General features: G+C 35.3%; 1 protein-coding gene across 2 annotated transcripts in view; it reads left to right on the top strand.

Moving 5' to 3' along the window:
* LOC18105528 (transcription initiation factor TFIID subunit 2) overlaps positions 1 to 25,665 on the top strand; it is a 31,776-nt gene that overhangs the window by 4,466 nt on the left and 1,645 nt on the right. For both annotated transcript variants that reach the window (XM_024586988.2, XM_024586989.2), the window contains 20 exons: positions 1,061 to 1,260; positions 1,372 to 1,525; positions 6,266 to 6,350; positions 6,466 to 6,557; positions 7,438 to 7,563; positions 7,643 to 7,696; positions 7,935 to 8,000; positions 9,012 to 9,109; positions 9,910 to 10,248; positions 10,330 to 10,417; positions 12,684 to 12,809; positions 12,891 to 12,947; positions 13,296 to 13,375; positions 13,463 to 13,505; positions 22,243 to 22,329; positions 23,202 to 23,291; positions 24,286 to 24,344; positions 24,452 to 24,542; positions 24,628 to 24,793; positions 24,928 to 25,111. In XM_024586988.2, the coding sequence (XP_024442756.1) occupies positions 1,061 to 1,260; positions 1,372 to 1,525; positions 6,266 to 6,350; positions 6,466 to 6,557; positions 7,438 to 7,563; positions 7,643 to 7,696; positions 7,935 to 8,000; positions 9,012 to 9,109; positions 9,910 to 10,248; positions 10,330 to 10,417; positions 12,684 to 12,809; positions 12,891 to 12,947; positions 13,296 to 13,375; positions 13,463 to 13,505; positions 22,243 to 22,329; positions 23,202 to 23,291; positions 24,286 to 24,344; positions 24,452 to 24,542; positions 24,628 to 24,793; positions 24,928 to 25,111 (2,285 nt within the window). The remainder of the gene's footprint in view (positions 1 to 1,060; positions 1,261 to 1,371; positions 1,526 to 6,265; positions 6,351 to 6,465; positions 6,558 to 7,437; positions 7,564 to 7,642; positions 7,697 to 7,934; positions 8,001 to 9,011; positions 9,110 to 9,909; positions 10,249 to 10,329; positions 10,418 to 12,683; positions 12,810 to 12,890; positions 12,948 to 13,295; positions 13,376 to 13,462; positions 13,506 to 22,242; positions 22,330 to 23,201; positions 23,292 to 24,285; positions 24,345 to 24,451; positions 24,543 to 24,627; positions 24,794 to 24,927; positions 25,112 to 25,665) is intronic.

Genomic DNA, 25,665 nt, shown 5'->3' with positions numbered 1-25,665 from the left:
AGATCAATTCCGTAGTCTTAAAAGATATGAAGTCTTGTAGAATGAAAGTGGGAAATATGAATTCATGTAGAATGAAAGTGGGAATGATTGTTGAAAGTGAAGTTTGTTGAGATAAATGCTTTAAAAGATATGAACTCACATGGAATGAAAGTTGAAATGACATCTGAGGACTATAATCTTAATGTTACTAGGGTCAAAATTTTATTCTAGGTGGCCTATTTGGATGAGTGGGAAAAATGCAATAATTTTCATTGAAGAGGAAAGGTTATTAACTACTTTAGATGAGAAAAAAGTTAGGAATTGTTAATTGTATGGTTAAGAATGTGATAATTTTCAGTTTGAGATGCATGGTAAGATGTTCTTCTAGATGCTTGCTTACATGTGGATAGTATGAAAGCAATGGAAAAAAATATGATTTCCGAGATGGGTAGCAAAGCATCAAGAAAGTTATCAATTTACTCAACCATGATGACTAAGCATATTGATTCTCTTCAATTTGGATTCCTTTGAATTATTGTAAATTTGTTTGGAAAGAATGTTATATAACAACTAAACCTCATCTTACACTTGCCTAAAAAGTTTAGCTCCAAATTTTATTTGGCCTTTAGCGCACTTGTGTAGACTTTTGCAACTTTTCTTTCTTTTGGCTGTGAGTAAAATTGTTTGATATAAGTTGCTAACAATCCTAGATCACGAGTTTTTTTTGTCATAATCTTAGTTGAAGACTTAATTTGGTTGTATGAGATTTGACTCTAAATCACTCTTTTTGGAGTTTGGGATGTACATTGATGATTATTGCCACTTTATCCATATACATATTATTAACAATTTTGATGTAGTTAAATGCTTTTTGAATTTATAGTATTTTGTACTCTTGGTTTAGTGCTCCCTCACTCACATAAAAGTGAGATCCATGGGTAGTGTGTGAGTGTGGGAGTGCTGCATTGGGAGTGCCTAATAATAGAATGAGTATCATGCTTGTGGATGTTGTGAGCAAAGATGTGGTTGTCGACATGTATTCGGCTTTTAGTTTTTATTGATTTTAACTAACATATTGCAGGTTCTGAGCAAGGATGATCCTCCTCACAAAACATTTGTCTACAGATTAGATGTTCCTGTGACTGCTCAATGGATATCTTTGGTGGTTGCACCATTTGAAATACTTCCTGATCCGCATGTTGCTCTTATATCACACATGTGCTTGCCATCTAATTTGTCAAAGCTCCGGAATACCATCAAAATTTTTCATAATGCGTTCAAGTTTGTAATCTTGGCCATCTAACTCTTGTTTTCAAATGGTTTTGACAGTTGAAATAGATATTCTGAACATTAGCTTGCATTGTTTATTGACTTGCAATATACTTTCAACAGCTATTATGAAGAATACCTTGATGCAAAATTTCCATTTGGGTCATACACACAAGTTTTTTTAGCTCCTGAGATGATTGTATCCTCAACAAATCTGGGAGCTTCAATGGGTGTCTTTAGCTCTCAAGTTTTATATGATGAGACGGTTATTGATCAGGTTTGTTCACTTACTAAATTTCTAGATCTTGCACACTTTGGATATCCCATGCAAATAGTCCCATGAGTACTTTTTGTGTAATTTATGTTTAAATATATTGTCAGAAGTGTTATTTTCCTGTTTAAATATGGAGCCTATTTGAAACATAAAACATGTATCATGCTGATAATAATGTTAAGGCCAACGAGTTATTTACAACCATGTAAACTAATTCTCACTTGCCTGGGCATAATTCATTTTGATCTTTATCCTATCATGCTAATGTTGAACTATTTATGCCTTTTTTTTAACATGATATTGTACTTTTTAGTGTCTATGGCTTGTTAGACTTTTTTGTATTTCTAGCCCTTTAAAAATGATAATGGGACGTTTATTAGAAAAAAAGAAAAGGTATTGGGACTTAACTTGCGAACTAAAGAAGTTTTACAAGAGTACTACTAGTTAGTTGTTCAAAACCAAGACAAAAAGATCCAAAGGAGTTTGTTAATCTCACTAGGCTATGCAACCTTCGTGTTAGCGTATCTCAAGTAGGTATACTATTGTATAAAAGAAGAATGCCATGGATTGAATCGACTGATCGACGCAACTAGTGAAGGCTGAAAAATCATAGTGCGCTAGAACAAGCCTCTTTATAAAATCATAAGCATCCCATAATGCTTCAAGATTATGGACACTTCAAGGTCGTATCTTTTCATCTTGCCTTTAGGTTTTATCGACCCTAACAAAACTAAACTTGAGCAATTTCTGTTCGTTTGGTATACCATTGATCCCTTTGGGAAGGTTAAAGTTGAATCATACCTAATCGAAGAATAGCACTTCGTGACTCTCCCTTTGACCTTGGAATTCATTGAATTGGACAATTCCTAATAAGTTTTGTAGCTTGAGCTCGATCTTCTTCACTTGTATGTAGTATCCGTTGCTTGAGCTTAGGTAGTCTTTTATGCAATTGCATGAAGCATCTCACTATGCTACCTACACCTTCCTTTTGGGCTCAAAGCTAGATAGGAATGGACTCAAAGCTCCACATGGCAGGCAACAACCGTCACCCTTCTTGGGCGAAGGAAGGTTGGATTGCTATGAGAAGATTTGATCATGGACAACTCTGATTTGACTTCTTCATAAGCTAGCCTGATGCCATAAACCAGCTAATGGTCTTTCAAAGCCTTCCCATTCTTAAGCTAGTCAGGCTAGTCAATATAGTGAGAAACCACAGAGTTCCGGTTAGCATAAATAAAGGTAGGAAACTAGACTGCCCCTCTTGCCTCGTTTCATCCACCAAGCTCTTAGTTCAAAGAAGACGCCTCCAACTACCTATAGGAACCTACTCTTCTTTGGTTTCAGAATTGGTTGATGAACAAGATATATCTATTGCCTTTCATTGACCTCATAGCCTATATCTGACAAGGACAATCATTGCCGAGGTAGAAGCATGGTTTACTGGATTTCTTGTTGCCAAAACTACGAATTCGCCTGTAGACCTATCTGAGTAGAGGCTGTAGTTTGGTAGTGCTAAATTGATGAAGGTCTTTCCCTTGATGAAAGGGATTGGTTTGTGACATGGGTTGACTCTGATAGGAGGCTTTGAGATTGTGGGCTAGTCTGAATTCTAGGTGCAAGCTGATTAGGTTGATAAAGGGGTCTCGTGTGAGACATCTTTGAAGCATTGCATCTTTCCAGCTGAAAAGAAAGAGAAAGACAATAATGTGGGAAGGTTTCCCAAGCTTGGGACTTTGATCAATGGGCACTAGAGGGAGGCATTAACATGCAAAAAAGCCTTATTTTGGGTGTTTTTTAAGGAAGAGCACACCAAGCACAAGGAAGGCTGCTCTTTGTCTTGTGTGAGAGCTTACATTACACTAGCCTATCTATCAATAAAATCTCTTAAGAGAAGAAAGAATAGACAAGAGTCTATCTAATTAGTCAGAAATCAATATCTAGAAAGTTGCGCCCAATAGAGCGTCAGCCTTGAATAGATCCATAAGTGGTCTCGTGAAGTTGATCACTGTACACCTACGATCCTATTTGACTGATAAAGAGAGCTTTCAGATCTTTGTTCTTTTGCTCAATTGTGCGTAGAAAGAGAAGAAAGTTATTTTGTCTATTAGAAAGAGAAGAAGTGGGGTAGAGTAATGGTCAACTTGTTAGGCTCGTGCCTTGAAGTTATAGGTTTGAAAGTTTCTCCCTTTTCATTCTCTGTTGGCCAGACAACAAGACTAAGATCAAGAAGAAGATGGGTTGGTAGTGAGGGCAAGCCTCCTTCATCATCAAGGTCCCTTTTTGAATACATCCTTCCCGAGAAGACATATGCGCTCCGACTCTAATACCCCTCTGGTAGGCTCCTGGAGTAGTTCACAAGAGCTTAGATTGCTTCCTACTCTTACCTGGAAGAGTGATTTCTTATCTCTCAAAGTATTTTGAAGCTAGGATGAAAGATGTCTAGTAGTTGAAAGGACCTTGGTATTTGAGTGATCTTTGTATAACAATGTTACAAGGTCCAGACCTTTGAAGGGTTGATTTTTCCTTTCTAACATTTGAAGAGTCTTGTTATCCCTGCATCTTGAGTGATTTCCCACTTGAATGCTGATAATGTCACTATAGAAACTTTCTCCTTTCATACCTTGGGTGTTAGTTGGATTGAGCAATCATGCAAGGTCTGGTTGATGTCAACATTTTGTTGATATATGAAAGAATCTTTCGACTTTACCTTTCTTTTCTCCTTTTTTTCGAACTTTTACTGTCTGGAAGATTCTTAGGAACCCTTATTAGATGTTATGGGTTTACCTTCTTTTAAATGAAATTGTTTATGCTAAGGAATATGCTCTCAAATCTAAAAGATTAAGGATCTGGGTTATGGTACTCTTTCTCTAGAGAGCACATCTTGGCTGGATTGGTAGTTTAAGGATGAGGAAGCAACATGGATAGTTATGGGGTTGACAAAGGAGCTCTTAGCCTGGATGGTTTCTTTGTTTTTTTAATTAAAACTATTAAAATCAATGAAGATGATCTTGTGAATTTTTTTTTCATGAATTTTTCTCTAGCAGTTGATAAGTGTTACTCCTACCTTCGTTACTATGTTCCCCACTGGATTATTTTGGTTATATGACTGCTTAAAGATCTTGGATAGGTCTTGGCTAGTTGACCATGTGTAGTGCTTAGTGAGTTATGTGTCATTTATACAGTGGCTTTATTGTTGGTTGGTGGATTTTATATGTAGCTGGTGGGGAACATAGTGATGGCGGAATGGGGATAGTTATAAAGAGTTGATGTTTAAGCTGGATTAGAAAAGTCATGCAATTGAGTCACTACAATTTTCTTGCTAGACTAATGTCTTGGTTTACTTGATCTAGAGGTATGTGTAAAGAGATCATTTCTCCTTTTTGCTTACAATAATGGTGGTTCATATGCTTTTACAGGATTATATAGGGGAGAGAGGTTTAGTTAAAGGGAAGCTGGTGCCTTTAAAGAATATTTCTTTCTCACTAGGAAATCTTTTGACATCTTTTTTTTTTTTTCTATATAATGTCAGCCATAGTATTAGTATTAGTATTTGTATTTGCTAGTATTGGTATGATTTACTATCATATTTTGCTTCCTTATCTGCATGCAATGTGCATGAATGACAATGGCTCATCTTTGTAGTAGTAATATATGTTATTGCTATTTAAATCACCCCTCCTAACCACTAGGGAGACGGATCGGTCTTATTTAGGCTTGAGATTGCAACATTTTATCCCTATTTAAGAATCTATATGTGGTCGCTAATTTGACTTAGAAGGTGACACTCAACAACTGACACTTTATAGCATAAGGTCATTGCAACTAGTATGAAACTTAAACCAATGATTGGATGTCTAGGTTAGACTTGCTATCATTCTTGTTAGAGCCCATGGAAATTCATTCATCTACAGGTTTCTTGCTCTCATTCATTTCTTAGAGGACCTGTTGATAACTGGGTTTTCTATTTCTATTGTCTTTATCATTTTTATTACCATGCAAAAAAGTTGATAGAATGCTTTGTTTTACCTTTTAATGGAGTCTAGTAAAGGGCTTTTGAATAAGCAATAGTGGGGCTGAAATGTTGCCCAGACTTTCATTTTGAGAATATTTTGATATCGTGGAGGATTTTTTCCTGATTGAACACTTCACTAACTCACTCTTGCATACAAACATGATAATAACCTCTTCTATGTTAAAAAACCTTTCACCTAAAAGAAAACCTACGTGAGTTGCTCCATGTTTGCTGATTTTTCAGCAAGGTGTTTGATTAGAGGTTGTAAAAATGTTCTATAAGGAATAATGTGTTTTATGTTAATGACTTGATACATCTTTGTAAAATAAATCTGTTAATATCTATAAAGAATGTTACAGTCTTCTCCCAATTTTGTTTACATAAATTGGGAACACTACATGAGATTGTGAATTTAATGTGAATGATGTTATTCAGATATTGAAGAAAATATTGCAATATTGGCATGAAGGTGAAAGAGAATTTAGAATAGGAAACTGTAAACTTGAACTTTAACGCATGAGCTTCGTCATCCCCCCTCCCCCTCTTTTTTAATAAGTTTTTAATGCTCAGGTAAGAAATTAATTATTTAAAACTTCACTTCTATGCAAAGTTTAATGCATAAAATGTAAATTGGGAGCATTATTTGTTGTCTCTTGTCAATGGCTGTCTTGCATGCTAATTTCGTTGTAGACGTGTTGCATTCTCAAACTTCACCATTGTTTTTGTGATAGGCCATAGACACTAGCATTAAACTTGCTTTTGCACTCGCAAAACAATGGTTTGGGGTATATGTCACTCCCGAGGAACCTAATGATGGTAAGTCTGGTAAAACATGGCACCCTGTACTTGACTAAAATTTAAACAATTTGTATGAATTTTGAAAAATGCCAATTATTTTATTGAGACTCACTTGTTTGGTGCTTATTGTCAGAATGGCTTCTGGATGGGCTTGCTGGCTTTTTGACAGAGTTATTTATAAAGAAGTTTTTAGGAAATAATGAAGCTCGCTATCGCAGATACAAGGTTAGAACATTTGAAGTGTTTAATTTGGTGGATAGGCTAATTGCTTATCCAATAGTGGTCATTGCCATGGAGAGATGTCTTATATGTTGATTTACCATCATTGTTTATAATATTTTTCTTTTTTATGTTGAGGTGTATCTCATTGGTGTACTTGACTTTGAATTCTTGCTATTGGCTTGGCTTGCATGGACGCATGCAAGCTTTTGATTTCTTCCTTATGAAGCTCATACATGTATTGTTTGCATGGACTCAGGCAATTCTTATATGGTGGTATGATGTGTCATTAGTGAGCATGGATTCTTTGAGTCTGGGTATTATCATTTATCAAAACAACAAATTCTTTAAGCACAATATGTGTAATGGTCTAGAGAGGCTTTTCCATATCTCATGGTTTGATGCTTTAATATTTCCTAGTTAGCTTAAGTCTTTTAATTGAATTAGTATTTTACTATTTAGAAATCCTAATACTTTTAATGTTGTATCTCCCTTTTGGTGTTTTCATTTTTCAGCTCTTTATTAACTAAAAATCCTATCTCAGCCTTCCATATTCCATAAATATCAAAATTACCCACATAACCGAGGCCTTCCATATTCCATAAATATAAAAAATAACCGCATAACTAAGGTAGAAGAATTTTCTCATTCCCTCATGATATTTGATCTAGAATGAGACTGTTGGAAGATTTGTCTCTTTTGATAGGCATGTTCTTCACTTCTCTCATGCTTTAGAACTTGTTTTGCTTTCCGTTTATTCTAAATTCTTCTTTCATCTTAATTACAACCTGTCTTCTCCTAATGATATAAACTGCAAAATGTTGATTGTCGATGTTTATTTTTCATTTTTAAAGATGCAAGTGAACATTATATTCTGGATGTGCAGGCTAATTGTGCTGTTTGCAAGGTAGATGATAGTGGTGCGACAGCTTTGAGCTTCTCTGCTTCTTGCAAGGAATTGCATGGAACCCATAAAATTGGTCTTTATGGGAAAATAAGATCTTGGAAGTCTGTAAGTTTGTTTCCATATTTTGTTTAAATAAGGAACTTTCATATGCATTCCTTAAGGCTGACTGGTTGATTTTCAATAGGTGGCAATATTGCAAATGCTGGAAAAGCAAATGGGTCCAGAGTTTTTCCGCAAGGTAAAGATCTAGCTGCTTGCACTTTAGGTTGATACATGAATGTTTTGTGGCATATCACCCGACTTTTATTGTTTATAGATGGATGACTTGAACTCAAAAGTGATGCTTTGTGTTTTCATTGATATCAATTTTTGTAGAGATTTCTTGAAAAATGTATGGCATTGGTTATTTATGGAGTGTGATTTTTTTTTTTTTTACTGATTCCATTATCCATATTTTTGTTTATTTTGAAATGCAGATTTTGCAAAAGGTTATTTCCCGGGCTCGAGATACAATCCCTGTCAGATCACTCAGTACAAAGGAGGTGATTATGTTTTGCCATAGTTATTCTATTCCAAATTTTCCATTTTGAGGATTTACTCTATATTTTAGTAATTACTACTACAGTAGTGCGCAACGCATATGTTCAACCTTTTTCTTTAAATAATGATAGGTTAGAAAGCTGAAGTATACTGGAGTAAACAATAGATGCCTCCAGATAGCAAAGGAATTTAGCTTTAAAAATTCAGGCTTTCTGTAAAATTTCAATAGGATAAGAATCAATGTATTGAAGAAGCCAATCCATTAATGATGTGAAAATTGTTTTTCAAACCTTTGGATATGGAGATTTAAACCTTTTAGAAAGACTTTCATCTGCCTCAAACCAGATAGTTCATATACAATACAGCATAATAGTTTTTTGTGTGGCACATCTCTTTGCTTATCGAACATTCCTTACCAGCACGACAGAATTTTGAGTCAGCCTGAGTATAATCCAATTGACAGAGAGTAAGAAACCAAACAACACTCTTTACTAGCAACTGTACAATGCAGAAGCGAGTGATTCACTGTCTTGAATTGTATCAACAAAAACAACATTTCTCAACTGCTACAGTCATTTTATCACATTATCCTTGGTTATTAGTTCACCTAATGCTGAAGTCCAACTGAAAAGGTCATTTTTTAGATGGTATACATGCATATACTTTGCCTCAAAAGTATTTGATTGAATTATAGAATAATTGTGCTTGTTTACTAGAAAGATGTATTTGATTTTAGTTTCAGGATGTGTACGTTGCTCCTCTTCTTATTACAAGTAATACTTCTTTTAACTGTAAAGCTAACAAATTAGTGAAGAGAAGAAAGAAAGGATTATAGTGTAGGTTCACAATTTGCCTAACTACATATTTTGAAACTTTTTTTTTCCTAAGGTAAATAATCTATTAATTTTTGCTGCATAGTGTATTTACATTTTATATGTTACTCTTGTGAATTTTGCAGATTTTTGCTACCATATTGTTCATTCTATTTTAATTTCATTTATTGTGAGATGCAGTTCCGGCACTTCGCTACTAAGGTTGGAAATCTTGAGCGCCCATTTGTGAAAGAATTTTTCCTGCGATGGGTCTGCTCTTGTGGATGTCCAGTGCTAAGGTATATGGTTTGTGATCTACATATTGCTTGTCTATTGGCAAACCATGATTCAACTCTTGAATTGGAAAGCTCATTTATAGAATCATAATTTGTTTCACATCGTGAATTGAAAGATTGAGAGACAATTGAAAAATACATTAGAAATGATAGATGACATGTTACACTTGTAAAATGAAGAAAACATGATCAAAACATGCATCACTTCCTCTATAATCACTTGGTTGATAAAATTCAGCAAATACTTAACGACTTAAGACATTGTTCATTGATACTTTAGTGCATAATGCATCCAAAAGCTAATTTCTAAGTTGTTGAAATATTAAGCCTTTCAGTTATAATACAAAAATATTGTTAGCATCTGTTCTGTTTACCCCCCACTGTTAACGACCTCTTTTTGTCTCCCGCACAACATTCATCTTCTTTTTTCACTGAATGATATCAAGTTCTCTCAAGCAGGGGGTTGGGTTCATGTTTCTTTCATGCAATCTGCTTCCTCTCTATACTTTAACTCTACTCTATTTCTTCTGATGACTTGGAGCCGCCATTCAGAAACTCATGATTTTTTTCCTGGTTATCTCTTCCCGTTATTGCGATCAATTAACTTTCATTTCCTGCCTGCATTGCCTTATCAATGTCTGATTTGGTGATTTGATTCAATTGTACAATACACTAAGTGCAAACTGTCTTGAATTGTATGGTTTGTCTTGCGAATAGTGCAATTCCAAATACCTATCTGCATGTAAGGTGTTTTATTTTTTTTTTACTTAAATGTGCCTCTTTTTTTGGATTTGTTTTTAAAGGATGGGGTTCTCTTATAACAAAAGGAAAAATATGGTTGAATTGGCGGTGCTTCGAGAGTTTACAGCTGCACCTGATGCAAATGCATCTTTCCTTAACCTTGATTCTGAAAACCGGGAGGGTGATATTGGATGGCCAGGGATGATGAGTATCAGAGTTTATGAACTTGATGGCATGTATGACCATCCGGTTCTACCTTTGGCTGGAGAAATGTGGCAGCTATTGGAAATACAGTGCCATTCAAAGCTTGCAGCCAGACGTTTCCAAAAACCTAAAAAGAGTTCAAAACCTGATGGCTTTGATGAAAATGGTGATGTACCTGCTTCAGATATGCGCTCCAGGTATATTATTACTTGATGGGCATTCTTCTTGATGGACGTAGTTCATATATTTTTAACTGTGTTCATTTCTTCTCCTTTCAGTTTGGAATCCCCGTTGTCATGGATTAGGGCAGACCCAGAAATGGAATATCTTGCTGAAATTCATTTTAATCAGCCTATACAGATGTGGGTAAGATGTTCTGGCTCTTTTAGTAGAAATGTCGCATGTATTTGCATATTATAAGTATAGGTAATTGATGGTGGTCAATGTGAGTTGATAGATTTAAGCAAATGAATTTCATTTTGCTATTGTAGAATTATTAGAGTATGAAAATGATATTTCTTTTATTCTTAATGCATGAGTACAATATGTATATATACAGGTCTAGGATTAATCTAAATCCCTAGAATCAAGCTATAATTGAATGCATATAAATCAGCCCTGCAATCAGCCCTATAACTGACAGCCCTATAGTTGACTTACTCTATTTAGAACAATAATCAATCCTGTAATTGATTTACTATATTTACAACACTCCCCCTCAAGCTGGAGCATATATGTTAATCATGCCCAGCTTGTTACAAATATATTCAATCCTAGGACTGCTCGATATCACCCAATTGCCCCGTAGTTTTGACATGACTGGTAGAGATCAAATTTTGCTGAATTTTCTCACGGATAAAGTGACAATCAATTTCAATATGCTTAGTCCTTTCATGAAAAACTGGATTTGATGCAATGTGAAGAGCAGCTTGATTGTCGCACCATAACTTCATAGGTAGTGAACTACCAAGACCAATCTCATTAAGCAACTGCTGTATCCATAAAAGTTCACACGTGGATTGTGCCATGGCTCTATATTCTGATTTAGCACTAGACTACATTTTGCTTCTTACTTTTCCATGACACCAAGTTTCCCTCAACAAAAACACAATAACCCGTAGTAGATGTTCTATCAATTTTAGAACCTGCCCAATCTGCATTTGAGAAGCATTCAATATGAGCATGACCATGATTTCTATACCATATACCACGCCCTGGAGCTCCTTTAAGATAACACAAAATTTGTTCCAAGGTTGCCCAATGGGTGGTTCGTGGGGAAGACATGAATTGGCTCACAATGCTAACAGGATATGCAATGTCAGGATAATGGCTCACGCCCTGGTTCATGCAGATATTGTTTAATAGGAAAAAAAAGTTCAGTATATAAAATAAAAATGTTGTAGAGAAATAATGTTAGGCTATTATCATGCATTAAATTAATACTAATTAATGTGAGTAGTTTATATTGAATTCTGTTATGCAAAACACATACAACTAATTTATGAAACCAGGAGTTATAATCCTAAAACTATCAATTCCAATCAGTTCTCTCTAAAATATTATCAAATTAGGAACATACCTAATTGTCTAATACGAAATTTGCTTAGATATTGAAGTCTATTTTTTATAAATTATTTGTCTTTTCAGAAAAAAATATCTTTCATAAGGTATTATGAAGTCCAATGGTATATAAGAATTTAAAAGAAAATAGAATTCTACTAGATATCATCGAAGTAACTGGTTTAAGAACCTAGTGTTCTCATAAAGCATCCTTAAAAAAGAGTATCCTTTTGGTTTCCAAATCATTGTGGTTACATACAATTATATCTAATATTAATATTACTTAAAACATTTAAGTAATTTTCTTGTAATATTTTAAAATTTACCTGAAAAAATGTGTTAATACTGTAATAATGTTATTTTTTTAATTACTTTTGATTGTTTTTTTTTTTTTAATATTATTTGAATATTTGAAAAACATTTTTAGAATTTAGACATTGTACGTGAAATCTTCATACAATAAGTCAACTCATTCTCATATGACATTTGAAATTTGCATATCAAAATTAAGACATTATCCCATCTTGAAAAGATTATCTTATAAAACACATACTATAAGGTTTATTACAAGAGCATACAATAAAATTGTTCTTAAAAGTCTCATAAATAACCAGTATGCTATCGATCCATCACAAATTCAAACTTTCATGTGTCATATAAAGGAAGCAACCACAAATCTAAACTCTCACGTCATAATGTCACTTGTCAATCATATAGCCACACTCAACAACTTTCATAAATATAGATTGGATCCTTTTTCAGTTGAGTAATAGATGTGGTGAGAAGTCTTGATAGTTTATCACATGATTGATGCTTATGCACATGTGAGGAACTATATATACCCATTTTATCTGTAAATAGTAAAATGTAAAATTTATTTTTGTAGGATACAAGATGATTGCCCTAAGCATGAAGTCATTTATATGAGTTACTTTTGTGCTTGTATTAATTTGTTTTGAACATTTCTACTTGATTCTGTTGCTTTTCTTGTTGCTCCATAAAATTCTCTTGTAGCAGCTGCTTTGTATATCAATTGGTAAATAACCTTGTAAAAGTTGGTAATGTAAATCAGATCAATCAATTAGAGAGGGATGAAGATGTTGTTGCACAGGCGCAAGCAATTGCAGCATTAAAAACTTTACCACAACTTTCCTTTTCTGTTACAAATGCTATGAATAATTTCCTCAACGACACCAAGGTTTTGCTCTCTCTCATGCTTGATTTTGATTCATGTTTTGAATGGAATGTGAAAAGTTCAATGCTGTTTTGTTCTGACAAGGCCTTCTGGAGAGTTCGAATTGAGACTGCATTTGCATTGGCTAATACTGCTTCTGAGGTACTGTAGCCACTTTCCACGCTCCTTGTATACATATCAAGAACTTTTTATCATTAATGGAACATATTCCGAGCTTATTTGCAAAGAGGGTGTGTTTTTTTCTCTCCCTAGTTTGGTGTTTGCTTCTGTTCTTAAATTCAAACACACTTTATTTATTGTACTAAATTTAAATCCCATAATCAGAAACACTTTTTAGTAGCAACCTAAATATGTTTCTTGTAAAGATGCATTTCGATTCACCACCTGAACTTTCTTGAACTTAGGGATCATAAAGACATATTTTGCATGATTGTTTTAAGGTAGTTGGGTGAAGTGTTTTTTTTATTTTTTATTTTTATGGATTAACAGGAAAATGATTGGGCTGGCTTACTCCATTTGGTGAAATTTTACAAAAGTCGAAGGTTTGATGCAGCTATTGGACTCCCCAAGTGAGATTCTTAACTCTTGTGGTCTGACTTTTGGCAAGCATGCTGGAATAACACCTTCTTAACTGATTTTGTCTCCTGCCTTGCCAGGCCAAATGACTTTCATGATTTTCCCGAGTACTTTGTTCTTGAGGTAATGCAATGAGGTAGGATATGTATTGAGTTTGTGTCAGATTTGATGTGTGCGTGTGATGCAGGAATCTTTGAATACAACACCTAAATAACTAAAGGTATACAAGTTATAGTTGTCTTGGTGATTTGGAAGCTTGGGAATTTTTTATAGGTTAGGCAGTTAGGCTAGGTTATGTTCTGGGAAGTAAACAAAATCAAGAACTACATAAAAGAAATACCTAGCACCACAACAAGGTTCTTAGAAATCACTCCTAGGAATTCTAAAGCATCACAAATAAGAGAAGCTGCAATCCTCGTATACGACTCCGTCATATATCAAAATATGGGATCATAACCTATAATCCAATATATCCCAATAAAGGAGGTGCCTTAAAGATGCGCACCTAGGAGAGTACCTTGAGTGGTGCTAGCTAGTACTGTAATGGTGAAGTAGTGCACTGGCCAATTCTTTTAAGACCACAAAAATACCTTACTGAAAATGAAATTACATAATGACTTCTGAAGATCTTAAAATTACAGAATTGACCCCAACTTAGAAAATCAAATAGAAAACACTGCTTTTTATATTGGCATCATCAATTTAAGATTCTATATTGAATTTTCTTTTTTCTTTTTTTGAGGCAAGCATGCACAAGTTAGCACTATTGCAACAAATGTGAAGTCGAACAATTACCCCAAGAGTTTATAGACCTGAAAAGAAATCTGCAAAGAAACCTGGAAGTATCTCATATGAAGCTTGAAGTTATTGTTTGCATGTTTTAATTATTAGTTTTCTATTTAACTCATGATTTTTAATTTAATTAGTTTTTTAGTATTTAGGAATTCTAATACTAGATGAATTTTATTAATTATGTAAGTTTTAATTTGGAATCCTTTCCTATAGATGATTTTAGGACTAATACAAATAGGGATGTCTAGTTTATTTTATAGAGATTAAGACTATTATTTAGATTTAATAAAAATACTTGAGAATTGTCTCTAGATTTCTCTATAGTTAGGTCTATAACCTTGGGGCTTGAGAACTCTAGTTTTATCTTTGCCATACGCCGTGTCAAGTGGTATTAGAGCGGATCAACATTTGGATCAATGGCGAACCGTGAAGAGAATCATTGGAGGCAACCATCTCCGTAACAATGATTAGGGGATGCAAGCCTTTTAGGATTAGTTAGATTGCCATTCGGTAACAATATCAGCGTTAGAGGTGCAAGTGCAAATTGAGTTTGGTGACATCAACGCCATATTTGATGACCTTACAACCATGCTCAAGGTATTAGGGCTGCGTGTAAACATGAACCAGTGCAGAAGAGAGGCACACTCCAAGGATGATGCTCGCGACCAACCTGTACCTGAACTATTTCGTGCAAATCGTCGTGGTCAATATGAATTTTGGTATTCATTTGATGAAGAAGATTGAGATGAAGGTTGCTAGAAATAATATGTATGATCAAGACTACTGTATGAAAGTTGAGATTTCTTCTTTTGGTGGTGATTTAGGAGTAGAGTGGTTAGCTACACGTGATCGGTTTTATGAATATAAGGAAATTTTAGATTTGAGAATGATAAAAATTGCAGGGTTTAAATTGAAGCATGGGGCATTAGTTTGGTGGGATAACCTCTTGGAGGTGAGAGGGTAGAAGACCTGTTGAGACTTGGGAGCGGATGAAGCAATTGTTGAGAGGTAGATTTTAATATGTATGATTAACTTTTGATCCATAAGTATTAGAGGTGTTCCTAAGGTTACCGAACTGTGTAAGAATATACAATGTAATTTTTGCACTTAGTTGAGCGAAATAATCTGCATGAAACTGATAGGCAAGATGTTGCTAGATAGGTAGAGGGGCTGAAACCTGCCATTGGAAATAAAATTGAGCTTCAAATGCTGTTGAATGTTACTGATGCATGAAATATGGATTTAATGGAAAAGATGTTGATGCAAGATGAAACTGATATGAGATTTGATTATCAAAAGAGGGTTCCTATTGTAAAGCCTTGATTTAATGGTGTTGTGAAGGGTAAGACAAATAGTCAATCCAAGCAAGCTATTGTTGGCTCTGGCTATGATAAAATAGGACACAAGCAATTCCTAACATGGATAACCAAAAGAGAGATAATCCCCATGCTAAGCCACTTCCAATAAAGTGTCATAGATGCAATCAGGAAGAGAATATATCCGATGTATGTTCTCTCAGGAGGCCTATGAACATGGTTGAATGTGAGGATTGAAAGGGTAGAGAAGGTATAAAATTGTATTCGAAAGAGTGATGTGAACCTGATGGTGAGGGTGAGTAGGAGGATGATGATGGTCAAGCCTATGTGGTGAGACGATTGCTGCTGACACCAAAAGTTGATGAGACATGACACAAGTTTTTGGTACTAAGTGCACAATACATAAGCTTTTTGACCTTATTATTGATGACATCATAACAGATCTGTTTGAAGATGCATGAAACATACACACCTAAAGGTGTGAAGATTGGTGTATATAGGATGGCAATGATGAAGCCGAAAATATGGAGACTCTAGACCCAAGACTTGTGAAGGAAGTCTATTGATTAGATAAGTTGCTGTAATGAGTGCTTCTACCCAAAACTTAGGAGGAACAGAAGTTTCAATGAGCAAGGTACGGACCACATCCAAGAGATGGCGATTCTTGCGTTCCGCTACTCCGTTTTACTGAGGAGTATAGGAACATGAGCGTTGAGAAATGATACCGTTAGATTGCAAGAAAGATTGGAAATCATTAGACATATACTCCCCTCCCGAATCTGATCTAAGAGTTTTAACAGTGGCAGAAAATTGAGTGTTATCCAGTACCAGGAACAGCTTGAACATAGAGAAAACTTCTGATTTGTTCCGCAAGAAATAAACCCATGTATAACGGCTGTAGTCATCTATAAAGGTTACAAAATATTTGTATCCTGCATGAGAAAGGATAGGACTAATTCCCCAGACATCACTATGAACTATCTTAAACAGGTTTGTGGCTCTGCTGCCTTCAGAGGGAAAGGGTAATATTTTACTTTTGCCAAGCTTACATGTGACACAATCAAGGAACATACTGGAAGAGGAATGCAATGTATTGTTTATTAATCCAGATTTCAACAGATGGGAGAGAATTCTAGGATTTGGATGACCAAGACGCTTATGCCAAACTTCATTAGACACTTTAGGTGCAGTACAAAAGAGAGATAAAATAGAGGAAGGAACCAAGGTGCATGGAACATGAAAATGGATGAAAAATAGACGTCCGTGCTTAGGAGGCCCCTTCGCTATCAGCTGTCCCGACATCTGGTCCTGTACAATACAGCCATGTTTAGAAAAGTATACATCACAGTTATTGTCCACCAACTGACCTACAAAAGCTAGATTTACAGCAAGCTTAGGTGAGACAAAAATATCCTTTAAAGGAGGTATATCACCAACAGCTACAATGAGAAGAGCATTGCCATTAGCTGTTTGAATATGTGAGGATCCACAATATTTTCGGATATTACTTAAGCCACCAAAGGAGTTTGTCATGTGATTGGAAGCACCTGAATCTAAGATCCAAGGAGTTGAAGAACCAGTACCTTGAAGACCAAGTGTGGAGAAAGCACTCACAATCATTTCTTGCACCATCTCTCTGGTTAATAAATTTGTTGGAGGCTGTGAGATAGGTGAGCCAGCAAGAGTCTGTGGAGCAGAAGGACCAGCAGTGGTAACAGTAGTGTGATAAGCTTTGTTGAGGCGTGGATGTCGAATAGAACATTCTTTAATAATGTGTCCTGGCTGTTTGCAGTAGTTGCAAAACTTATTTGGACAATGAGGTGCAATATGGCCATACTTCTTACAATTATAGCATTGTGTCTTGCTTATATCATGGCCTTTCCCTTTTCTGTAAGCAACTGGGACAACTCTTGTCTGCTCCATAATGGTCTGAGTATGGAGACGCTGTTCTTCACGCAAGAGTTCTCCAAAACAAGCATCCAAGGATGGAACAGGATCACGATTGACTAGAGAGGCGCGAACTGGTTCATATTCAGGTTGCAATTTCATCAGAAATTGGTCTCGTTGGCTGATCTTATGGACTTGCTGCACTGCCAACACTCCTGCATAAATCTTAGCTGTAACAAGATCAGAATAGTCATTCCACAAAGTCAAAAATCCAGAATAGTAATCTTAAATAGAGAGATCTCCTTGGGTATAGTTGGCAATAGCCAACTCAAGCTAAAAACGCCTAGCATTGTTATCTTGGTTATAGACTTGTGTGAGGTGATCCCACATAGTCTTTGCTGATCTATGAGGACGCAAAGACAGGATCAGATGTGGCTCCATAGAACTGAGAATCCAGGACATGATTTGTGCATCTTTGGCTGCCCATGCTGCCTTAGCAACAACAGATCCCTCAACAGCCAAGTCTCCTTTGTTGCTGTCATCTATATGGCCCCATAACTCCTTTCCCTTGAGAAAGATCTCCAACTGAAATGCCCAAACAACATAATTTTTGCCAGTAAATCTGACACAAACATTATCTGACTTTTCCATGAAGCTATGATTGAGAAAAAAAAGGACTAAGATTTAAGAATTCTACGAGAGAGGCTCTGATACCATAACAGATTTGTTTGAATTACCTTCACCTTTCGACTAGGCTTTCATTATATAGAAAAAGTTGTGCTGTACATAGTAATTACAAAGAGGGAAGCTAAATATAGTAAGGTAAATTTCCTATTTAAGCATTTATATTCCTATTTAGGCATTTACGCATTTATATTCCTATTTAAGCATTTACAGTTGTATGCTTGACTTCAGCCTTTCTATTGACACATTAGCTATGAGAATATTATTGGTAAGGAAACTGCATTTAAAATTGAAAGATGTAAAGTTTTTTTTTGCATTTAAAATTGAGTTTGAATATTGAAAAACATCCTAAACCATGCACTGTAGGTTGGATTAAAGAGGTACCAAAGGTAAAAGCAACTAAAAGATGTAAAGTTTATTGTTATGCAGTTGACATGAATGCTTGTAACTTGTTGTTTGGTAGGCCATGACATTATGATGTAAATGCATGGCATGAGGGATGAGAAAACATCTATAGGTTTGTTAAGGATGAGATTAATTTTACTTTGATGCATTTGAATGGAAATTCCCAACTGCAAGTTTGAAAGGCTGGAGGATAAGCAATCCTAACTATTACCCAATCTTTGTAAAAAATTGAGACAGATATAAAGGAGATGAAGAAAGTACATGCTTTAATTGTGAAGTCCTTGTTGTCTGAAGTAGTTGACAAGGCAACAAGGCAATAGAGGTTCTTGAAGCTATTAAGCCTCTATTGCAGTAGTTTGAGGAAGTTATTCCAGATGAGCTACCAGATAAGATACCTCTCATGCGTGATAGCCAACAGATGTCCAACACTAAATTGACTTAAAACCAAGGGCTAGTCTTTTGAATTTGCCACATTATGGAATGAGCCCAAACGAGAGGGAAATCTTAAGGGTGAAAATAGAAGAATTGTTGAGGAAAGAGCTGATTAAAAAGAGTTTAAGTCCATGTGTTGTCCCTTCTTTACTGACATGAAAGGATGGTAGTTGATGTATGTATGTTGATATTCGTTACTTTAACAAAATCACTATGGAATACAGGTTTTCAATTCCACGATTGGATGACATGCTAGATTAGTTGTGTGGTGCAATAGTTTTTTTGAAGATTGACTTAAGATTCGGATTCGACCAAGGGATGAATGGAAAACAACTTTCAAGACAATGATGAGCTGTATGAGTGGTTAGTCATGCCTTTAATGTTAACGAATGCACCGAGCACATTCACAAGGCTGATAAACCAGGTTTTTTGACCTTTACAAATAAATTCATTGTGGTTTATTATGATGATATCCTTGTGTTCGATCATAATGAAACATCATATTGAGCACTTAAAGAGTGTTCTAGAGGTATTGCTGCTATAAAATAAGTTAGATGTCAACTTGAAAAAGTGTACCTTAATCTTGGGTTTTGTTGTAGGAGCTGATGGAGTTGAAGTTGACTAGGAGAAAGTGAGGGCAATTCGTGATTGGCCCACGCCTAAGATAGTTAGTAATGTGCGGAGTTATGGCTTGGCTATTGGAGATTTATTCAGAATTTCAATAGCATTGTGTCACTAATCACTGAATGTTTGAAAAAAAGAATGTTTTAGTGGGGGTGAGGAAGAACAAAGTTTTGTCTTAATAAAGGATAAGCTATGGAATGCTTCAATGCTTGCTTTACCCAACTTTGACAAGTTGTTTGAGGTTGAATGTGGTGCATATGGAGTGGGCGTTGGAGTTCTTTCCTAGGAGAAACATCCTACAACCTTTTCATTGAGAACTTGAATGAAGCTCGCTTGAAGTGGACTACCTATGATAAAGAACTTTATGTTGTGGTAAGGGCTTTGAAAATTAAGGAGTGTTATTTGATTAACAGAGATTTTTATCTTATATTCAAATCATGAAGCTTTGAGGTCTTTGAATTGTCAAAGAAAATCAGTATGGATACGATGTCCAGGTGGATTACATTCCTTTTGAAGTTTAGTTTCATTAGGTGAAGGCCTGTATAAACTAATCACTTTTCGTAGTGAGATTTTGGTTTTGAGTGTCTGAAGGAGTTGTACGTTGAAGATGCTGATTTTCAGGAGACACGGGAGAAGTGTTTTAATGGTCGAGCTAAAGGAGATTTCTATATACATGATAGTTGCTTAATGAAAGGTAATCGATTGTGTATCCCTTGCAAATCCCTATGTGATAAATTGATTTGAGACTTGCATGGTGGCGGATTATAAGGTCATAGAGGAAGAGACAAGACAGTGCCGGCTTTGGAGGATGAGTATTACTAGCCTCAGCTCAAGCGTAATGCAAACAAATTTTTTCAACACTGTTTTACTTGTTAAACAACTAAGGGGTAATTACGAAACCCTAGTTTATACATGCCTTTACCTATACCTAATTATATCCGGGGAGATATTTCCATGGATTTTGTGTTAGGTCTTCCACGAACCTAGCGAGGAATGGATTTTTCTTTTGTTGTTATGGATATATATTTAAAGATGACATATTTTATACATTGTGAGAAGACTACGAATGCGAGCAGTATTGCTAGACTATTTTTCAGGGAGATAATTGAGGTAACATGATATTCCAAAATCCATCATGTCTAAAATCCATCATGTGTGAAGGTTTCTTAGTCATTTTTGGCTAACTTTGTGGAAGATGTTTAATTCCCCTTTGAAGTTTAATAGCACTACTCATCCACAAACTAATGACCAAACAGAGTTTCTAAACAGAACTTGGGGCAATCTAATTCATAGCATTTGGGAGATAAGCCTAAATAGTGGGATGTTGCATTGGTCGAGGCAAAATTTGGTGACAACAATTCCAATCATAGTGCTACTGGTAAGACACCATTTGAGATTGTGTAAATAAAGCCTCCCAATCATGTACTCGATCTACATTCTTTGCTCAAAGCTACTGGGTTTAGCAAGTTAGCAAAGAATTTGGTTGAACTGCTGCAAGCTATTATCAAGAGGTTAGGAGGAAACTAGAATACTTAGTTGCTAGAAATAAGCACACAACAAACAAGCATAGGCAAGTTAAATTGTTTCAAGGAGACATGGTGATGATTTTCTTTTCTCAAGGAGAGGTTTCCAGTAGGCATCTATGATAAGCTGAAGATGAAGAAGTATGGTCTATACAAGGTGGTGAAGAAAATCAATGATAATGCTTATGTTATTGATCTTTCAGACATTATGAGCATATCAAAGACCTTCAATCTTGCTGACCTTTACAAGTACTTTCTAGTTATTAAACTCAACTCGATGACGAGTTTTTCTCAAGTGGGGGAGATTGATGTAAAACAATTATCCCAAGGGTTTGTTTACATAATTGACAAGGCCAAGCTTAAAAAGAAACTCGCAAAGAAACCCGGAAGCATCTCATATGAAACCTTGTTTTAATTATTTTCCTAGTTAATTTTGGATTTTAATTATTTATTTTCTACTTAGTTTAGAACTTTTAATTTAATTAGTATTTTATTATTTAGATATCCTAATGGTAGATGAATTTTATTAATTAGTTAAAGTCTTAATTAGGAATCCTTTCATAGATAGGATTATAAGACTAATATAAATAGGAATGTCTAGTTTATTTTAGAGATTAAGACTATTATTCAGATTTAATAAAAATATCCGAGAAGTTTTATTAGATTTCTCTATAGTTAGGTCTGTAATCTTAGGGCTTGAGAACCATAGTCTTATCTTCGCTATATGCTGCGTAACATGTTATTTGAGAGAGGTTGAGGTGCATTATTATTTTAATGTTTTGTTGTTGAGAATGCCTTCTTATTTTCCAAAATTAACTTGTGTTCTTTTTTTTTATTTTAAAAACTGATGATTGATTGACGTGTTCTTTTTATTATTCTCCAAAACTTAACTTCTATGTGGTGCATTATTATTTTAATGCTCGGTTGTTGAAAAATGACTTGTTATTCTCCAAACTTAATTTCTGTGTTCTTTTTACTTTTAATTTCTGATGATTGATTGATGAGTTCATTTATTTTTCTTGATAATGGCTTCTTTTTATATCTAATATTTGTTTTATAAAAGAAACAAATTTCAATTCAAATTTTTCTTTCAATAGTATTTCCTTTTTCCCCAGAAATAAAGTAAGGTTACTTTCTTTTAGACTTTTCCTCACCGTGTGAAGACTTATAGCATCCATTTGTTTTTGTTGTATTCAGGCAATTCCTCATGCTGTTGCTAAGGTCAGGGCTGCAGATAAGAAAAGCCCAAGAGAAGCTGTTGAATTTATTTTGCAACTTCTGAAGGTAGGGTCTTCCTTAGCATCAATTTGAATCCTATTTGCTTTTTTTTTTCACCCTCTATCATTTGCAATGTGAGAAACTGTTAAAAAATATTTGGTTTTCCTTGATTGATGGTGCATGGTAGCTGGGGGGGGGGGGTTATTTTTGTTATTTGCTAGCATGTTTACCAATTGACTTTTGTAGTGGTGTATCAATAAAATTGATGAGCAGATTCTTGCTATAGATCGCAAGTGAAAACTTGGGCAGGAGGTTAACAGGCTATTGTGTGTTTTGTAGTGTTTACCAATAAAAGTGTGGTGGGTTGGTATCCTTGCTTGTCCTCCGCTGGAGGTTCTTTCATTTAAGCCAAGGAATGGATAGTCTGACCAGATCACAATTTGAATTGTCAATGGAAATAACATAACACTGAACAGTAATCTTCTCTAGCCAAAACTAACCTTGGCATTCTTATATTTGAATCATACTATAGCAAGGATTGCAAGGGGAGGGAAATGTGGAGTGCAACAATGCCACTAGCTAATCCTGGGGGTTCTTATAGCCCATTCTTTGGTCAGTATGCAGTCAATGATTGCCTGAACTTAGAGAGCCTTCTCTTCCTTCATCAGTATTTAAAGTTCAGGCATGCAAAATGCCCTATCCAATGTCATGTTCTTGTTTGCATTGATTTGTTGCATCTCGCCACCAAAATTCTCTAGATATCAGCATATTGCATGCCATTTTTCTTCGAAAGCCCATGTATAATCCATGCATAGTAGTTGCTCTTTTTGGGGTCTTGAGTGCCCTGTTATTTAGTTCTTCTCTTGTTTCTTCTCTTTACTTGTTGGATATGCTCAGTGGTTCAACCAGATTTGATTTGGTTCTGTTGTGTCTGGCAGTATAACGATAACACTGGAAATCCTTACTCTGATGTGTTCTGGTTAGCTGCACTGGTCCAGTCAGTTGGTGAACTTGAATTTGGGCAACAGGTTTTTCATCATTTTCTCACATGCTATAATTTGTTGACTCTTGACAATACATAATTTCTGGTGTTACTTTTCAGCCTTGTATAAATTTTTAAGTACCTGTTATTTTAATCCCTCGGTGTGTTCTGTTTTGTTCGTTTGAGCGTGTTTGACGCAACGCTTTGTCTCTCTTTGGGCTCTCACTATATTTTAGTCACAAATGTATTAAGTTCTTAGGAAAAGAAAAGTTATGGAAGGATGAGATTGGAATTCTTGGTCATGGACTTGTGGGAGCTTCTGAGAAGCAGCTATGTTATATTTCTCCATGCCTCCACTTTTGCAGAAAAAATAAATTATTATATTAATGAAAATGTGTAAGAATTCCAAGTCAAAATGGAGAATAAGTTATCCACCATGGAAAGAAAGCTACAAAACAGAAAACATATAGGGCACTCCATGCCTGCTGAGTATCAGCCAAGGATACTCCCCTAAAGCACCACCCAAAAGTGTGTCCTCACATATCAAATTTCTAGGAGTATATTGATTCGCAAAAACTCTTGCATTTCTCTCCAACCAAATATGCCAAAAATTTGCAGACTGTATTGCCATAAAACGTGACAATCCTTCTCCCTGATTTCACATAAAATGTCAACATAGATTCTGCTACCACATGACAAACACCAAAGATGTATCACCGTAGCCAAAAAATCTATGCTGCATGTCCATTTCAAATGCATTAATAATGAATGACTGAGACTACCATTTACGCTTCCATTTGATGCTTTATGTCAGATGACAACAACATTTGCATTTCTTTGTCTTTCTACCGGGCTTAAAAGTTAACTGTTGGGTTTTCCTAAGTTTGGAAGTTCAATACATAAGTTGATCTGGCATCGAAGTTGTGTTTGATGTCTGGGTAGAGAGATATTTGATACCTATATGTTGTTAAGTTTTGCATTCTGCCTTCATATACAATTCTGAGGGCTTTAACTCTTGTTGCTTCTTTAACCCCTGGCAGACTGTTCTCTTTCTGTCCTCCCTTCTCAAGCGAATTGACTGTCTTTTACAATTTGACAGGTGCATTGGCTTCTAATTTGTGGGATATATTTATGTCTTTTCTGATAGGTAGTTTATTGGAAAATACTTGTTAGTGATTGAATATTTCTTAATGTGTTATTTGCTAGGCTGATGCTGAGTTATAATGGGATCTTGACAATCAGCTGTATTCGAACATTGACACAAATTGCATTAAAACTCTCAGGATCCATTCATCATGTAAGTTTTCTACTCATTCAATCGAATCATGGATTGCTTTCTAAACATTTCTTCATTCATACATACCATTCATTACTTGCTGCAGGATCATGTCTTTGAACTTATTAAACCTTTTCGGGATTTCAAGACAATATGGCAAATTCGAATTGAAGCCAGTAGAGCACTCCTTGATCTGGAATTCCACTGCAAAGGCATGGATGCAGCATTGTCATTGTTTATCACATATTTGGAGGAAGAACCGTCATTAAGAGGTTCTGCATTATTTTTATGGAAAAAAAAGAAAGAAAAGTTTTTTTTGGTTCTTTTGCATGTTTTATTTATCTCCATGGTGTCCTTGTGCTTTATTTTTTGCGTTTTATAAGGGGTCTTCTTTACTTGGTTGCAGGGCAGGCAAAACTTGGTGCACATGCCATGCGGTTATGTCAGATACAAGATGAATCTGATTCTGAAGATGCTATCAAGTGTACAACTCTCTTGGCTTTGATTCGTCTACTTGAAGGTCATATCGGATTCAACAATACCATTCTTCGGCATCACTTGTTCTGCATTTTACAAATCCTTGCAGGAAGGTGAGTACTGATTTCTTCCTTTCCAAGTTATGGTTTGTCAGTCATAGAAGTCAATACAGGTTGGGTTGTCCAGCCCAGCCTAACTTCATTTTAGTAGGCTTGTAAAGATTCATAATTGTTGCCAGCCAGGATCCAAACCCAACCAAATCATCAGGGTCAGCTAGGCACCCTATTGCTTCCCTTGTATTCTTAATCTCAAAGTCAGTAAAGTGAGGGTATATCTACTCCAAACCCATGAATAGTGAACCACAAAATAAATTTAACTCTCTCAATGACTTGTTTATGTGATAAATATAGTGTGCTGGTTACTCCACATTTTAATTAACACCATGAAGTCTAAAATCATTGGGTAAATGACTAGGGATGCACACTGTTTGTTTTTGCATTTAGAACCGTGTTTAGTCGTGTTTCAAAAGTGCATTTAACTTGAAAAAACATCAAAATAATTTTTTTTTTAATGTTTTTCAATGGTTTTGATGTGTTGATATCATAAATGAAAAATAATTCTGAAAAAAAATCATTTTGATGCATTTGCAAGCGAAAAACACTTTTAA

The sequence above is a fragment of the Populus trichocarpa genome, chromosome 15, assembly GCF_000002775.5.
Source record: "Populus trichocarpa isolate Nisqually-1 chromosome 15, P.trichocarpa_v4.1, whole genome shotgun sequence".
Taxonomy (NCBI): Eukaryota; Viridiplantae; Streptophyta; class Magnoliopsida; order Malpighiales; family Salicaceae; genus Populus; species Populus trichocarpa.
Note: the sequence above shows the minus strand (reverse complement) of the source record. Positions and strands in the feature narration are given on the sequence as shown.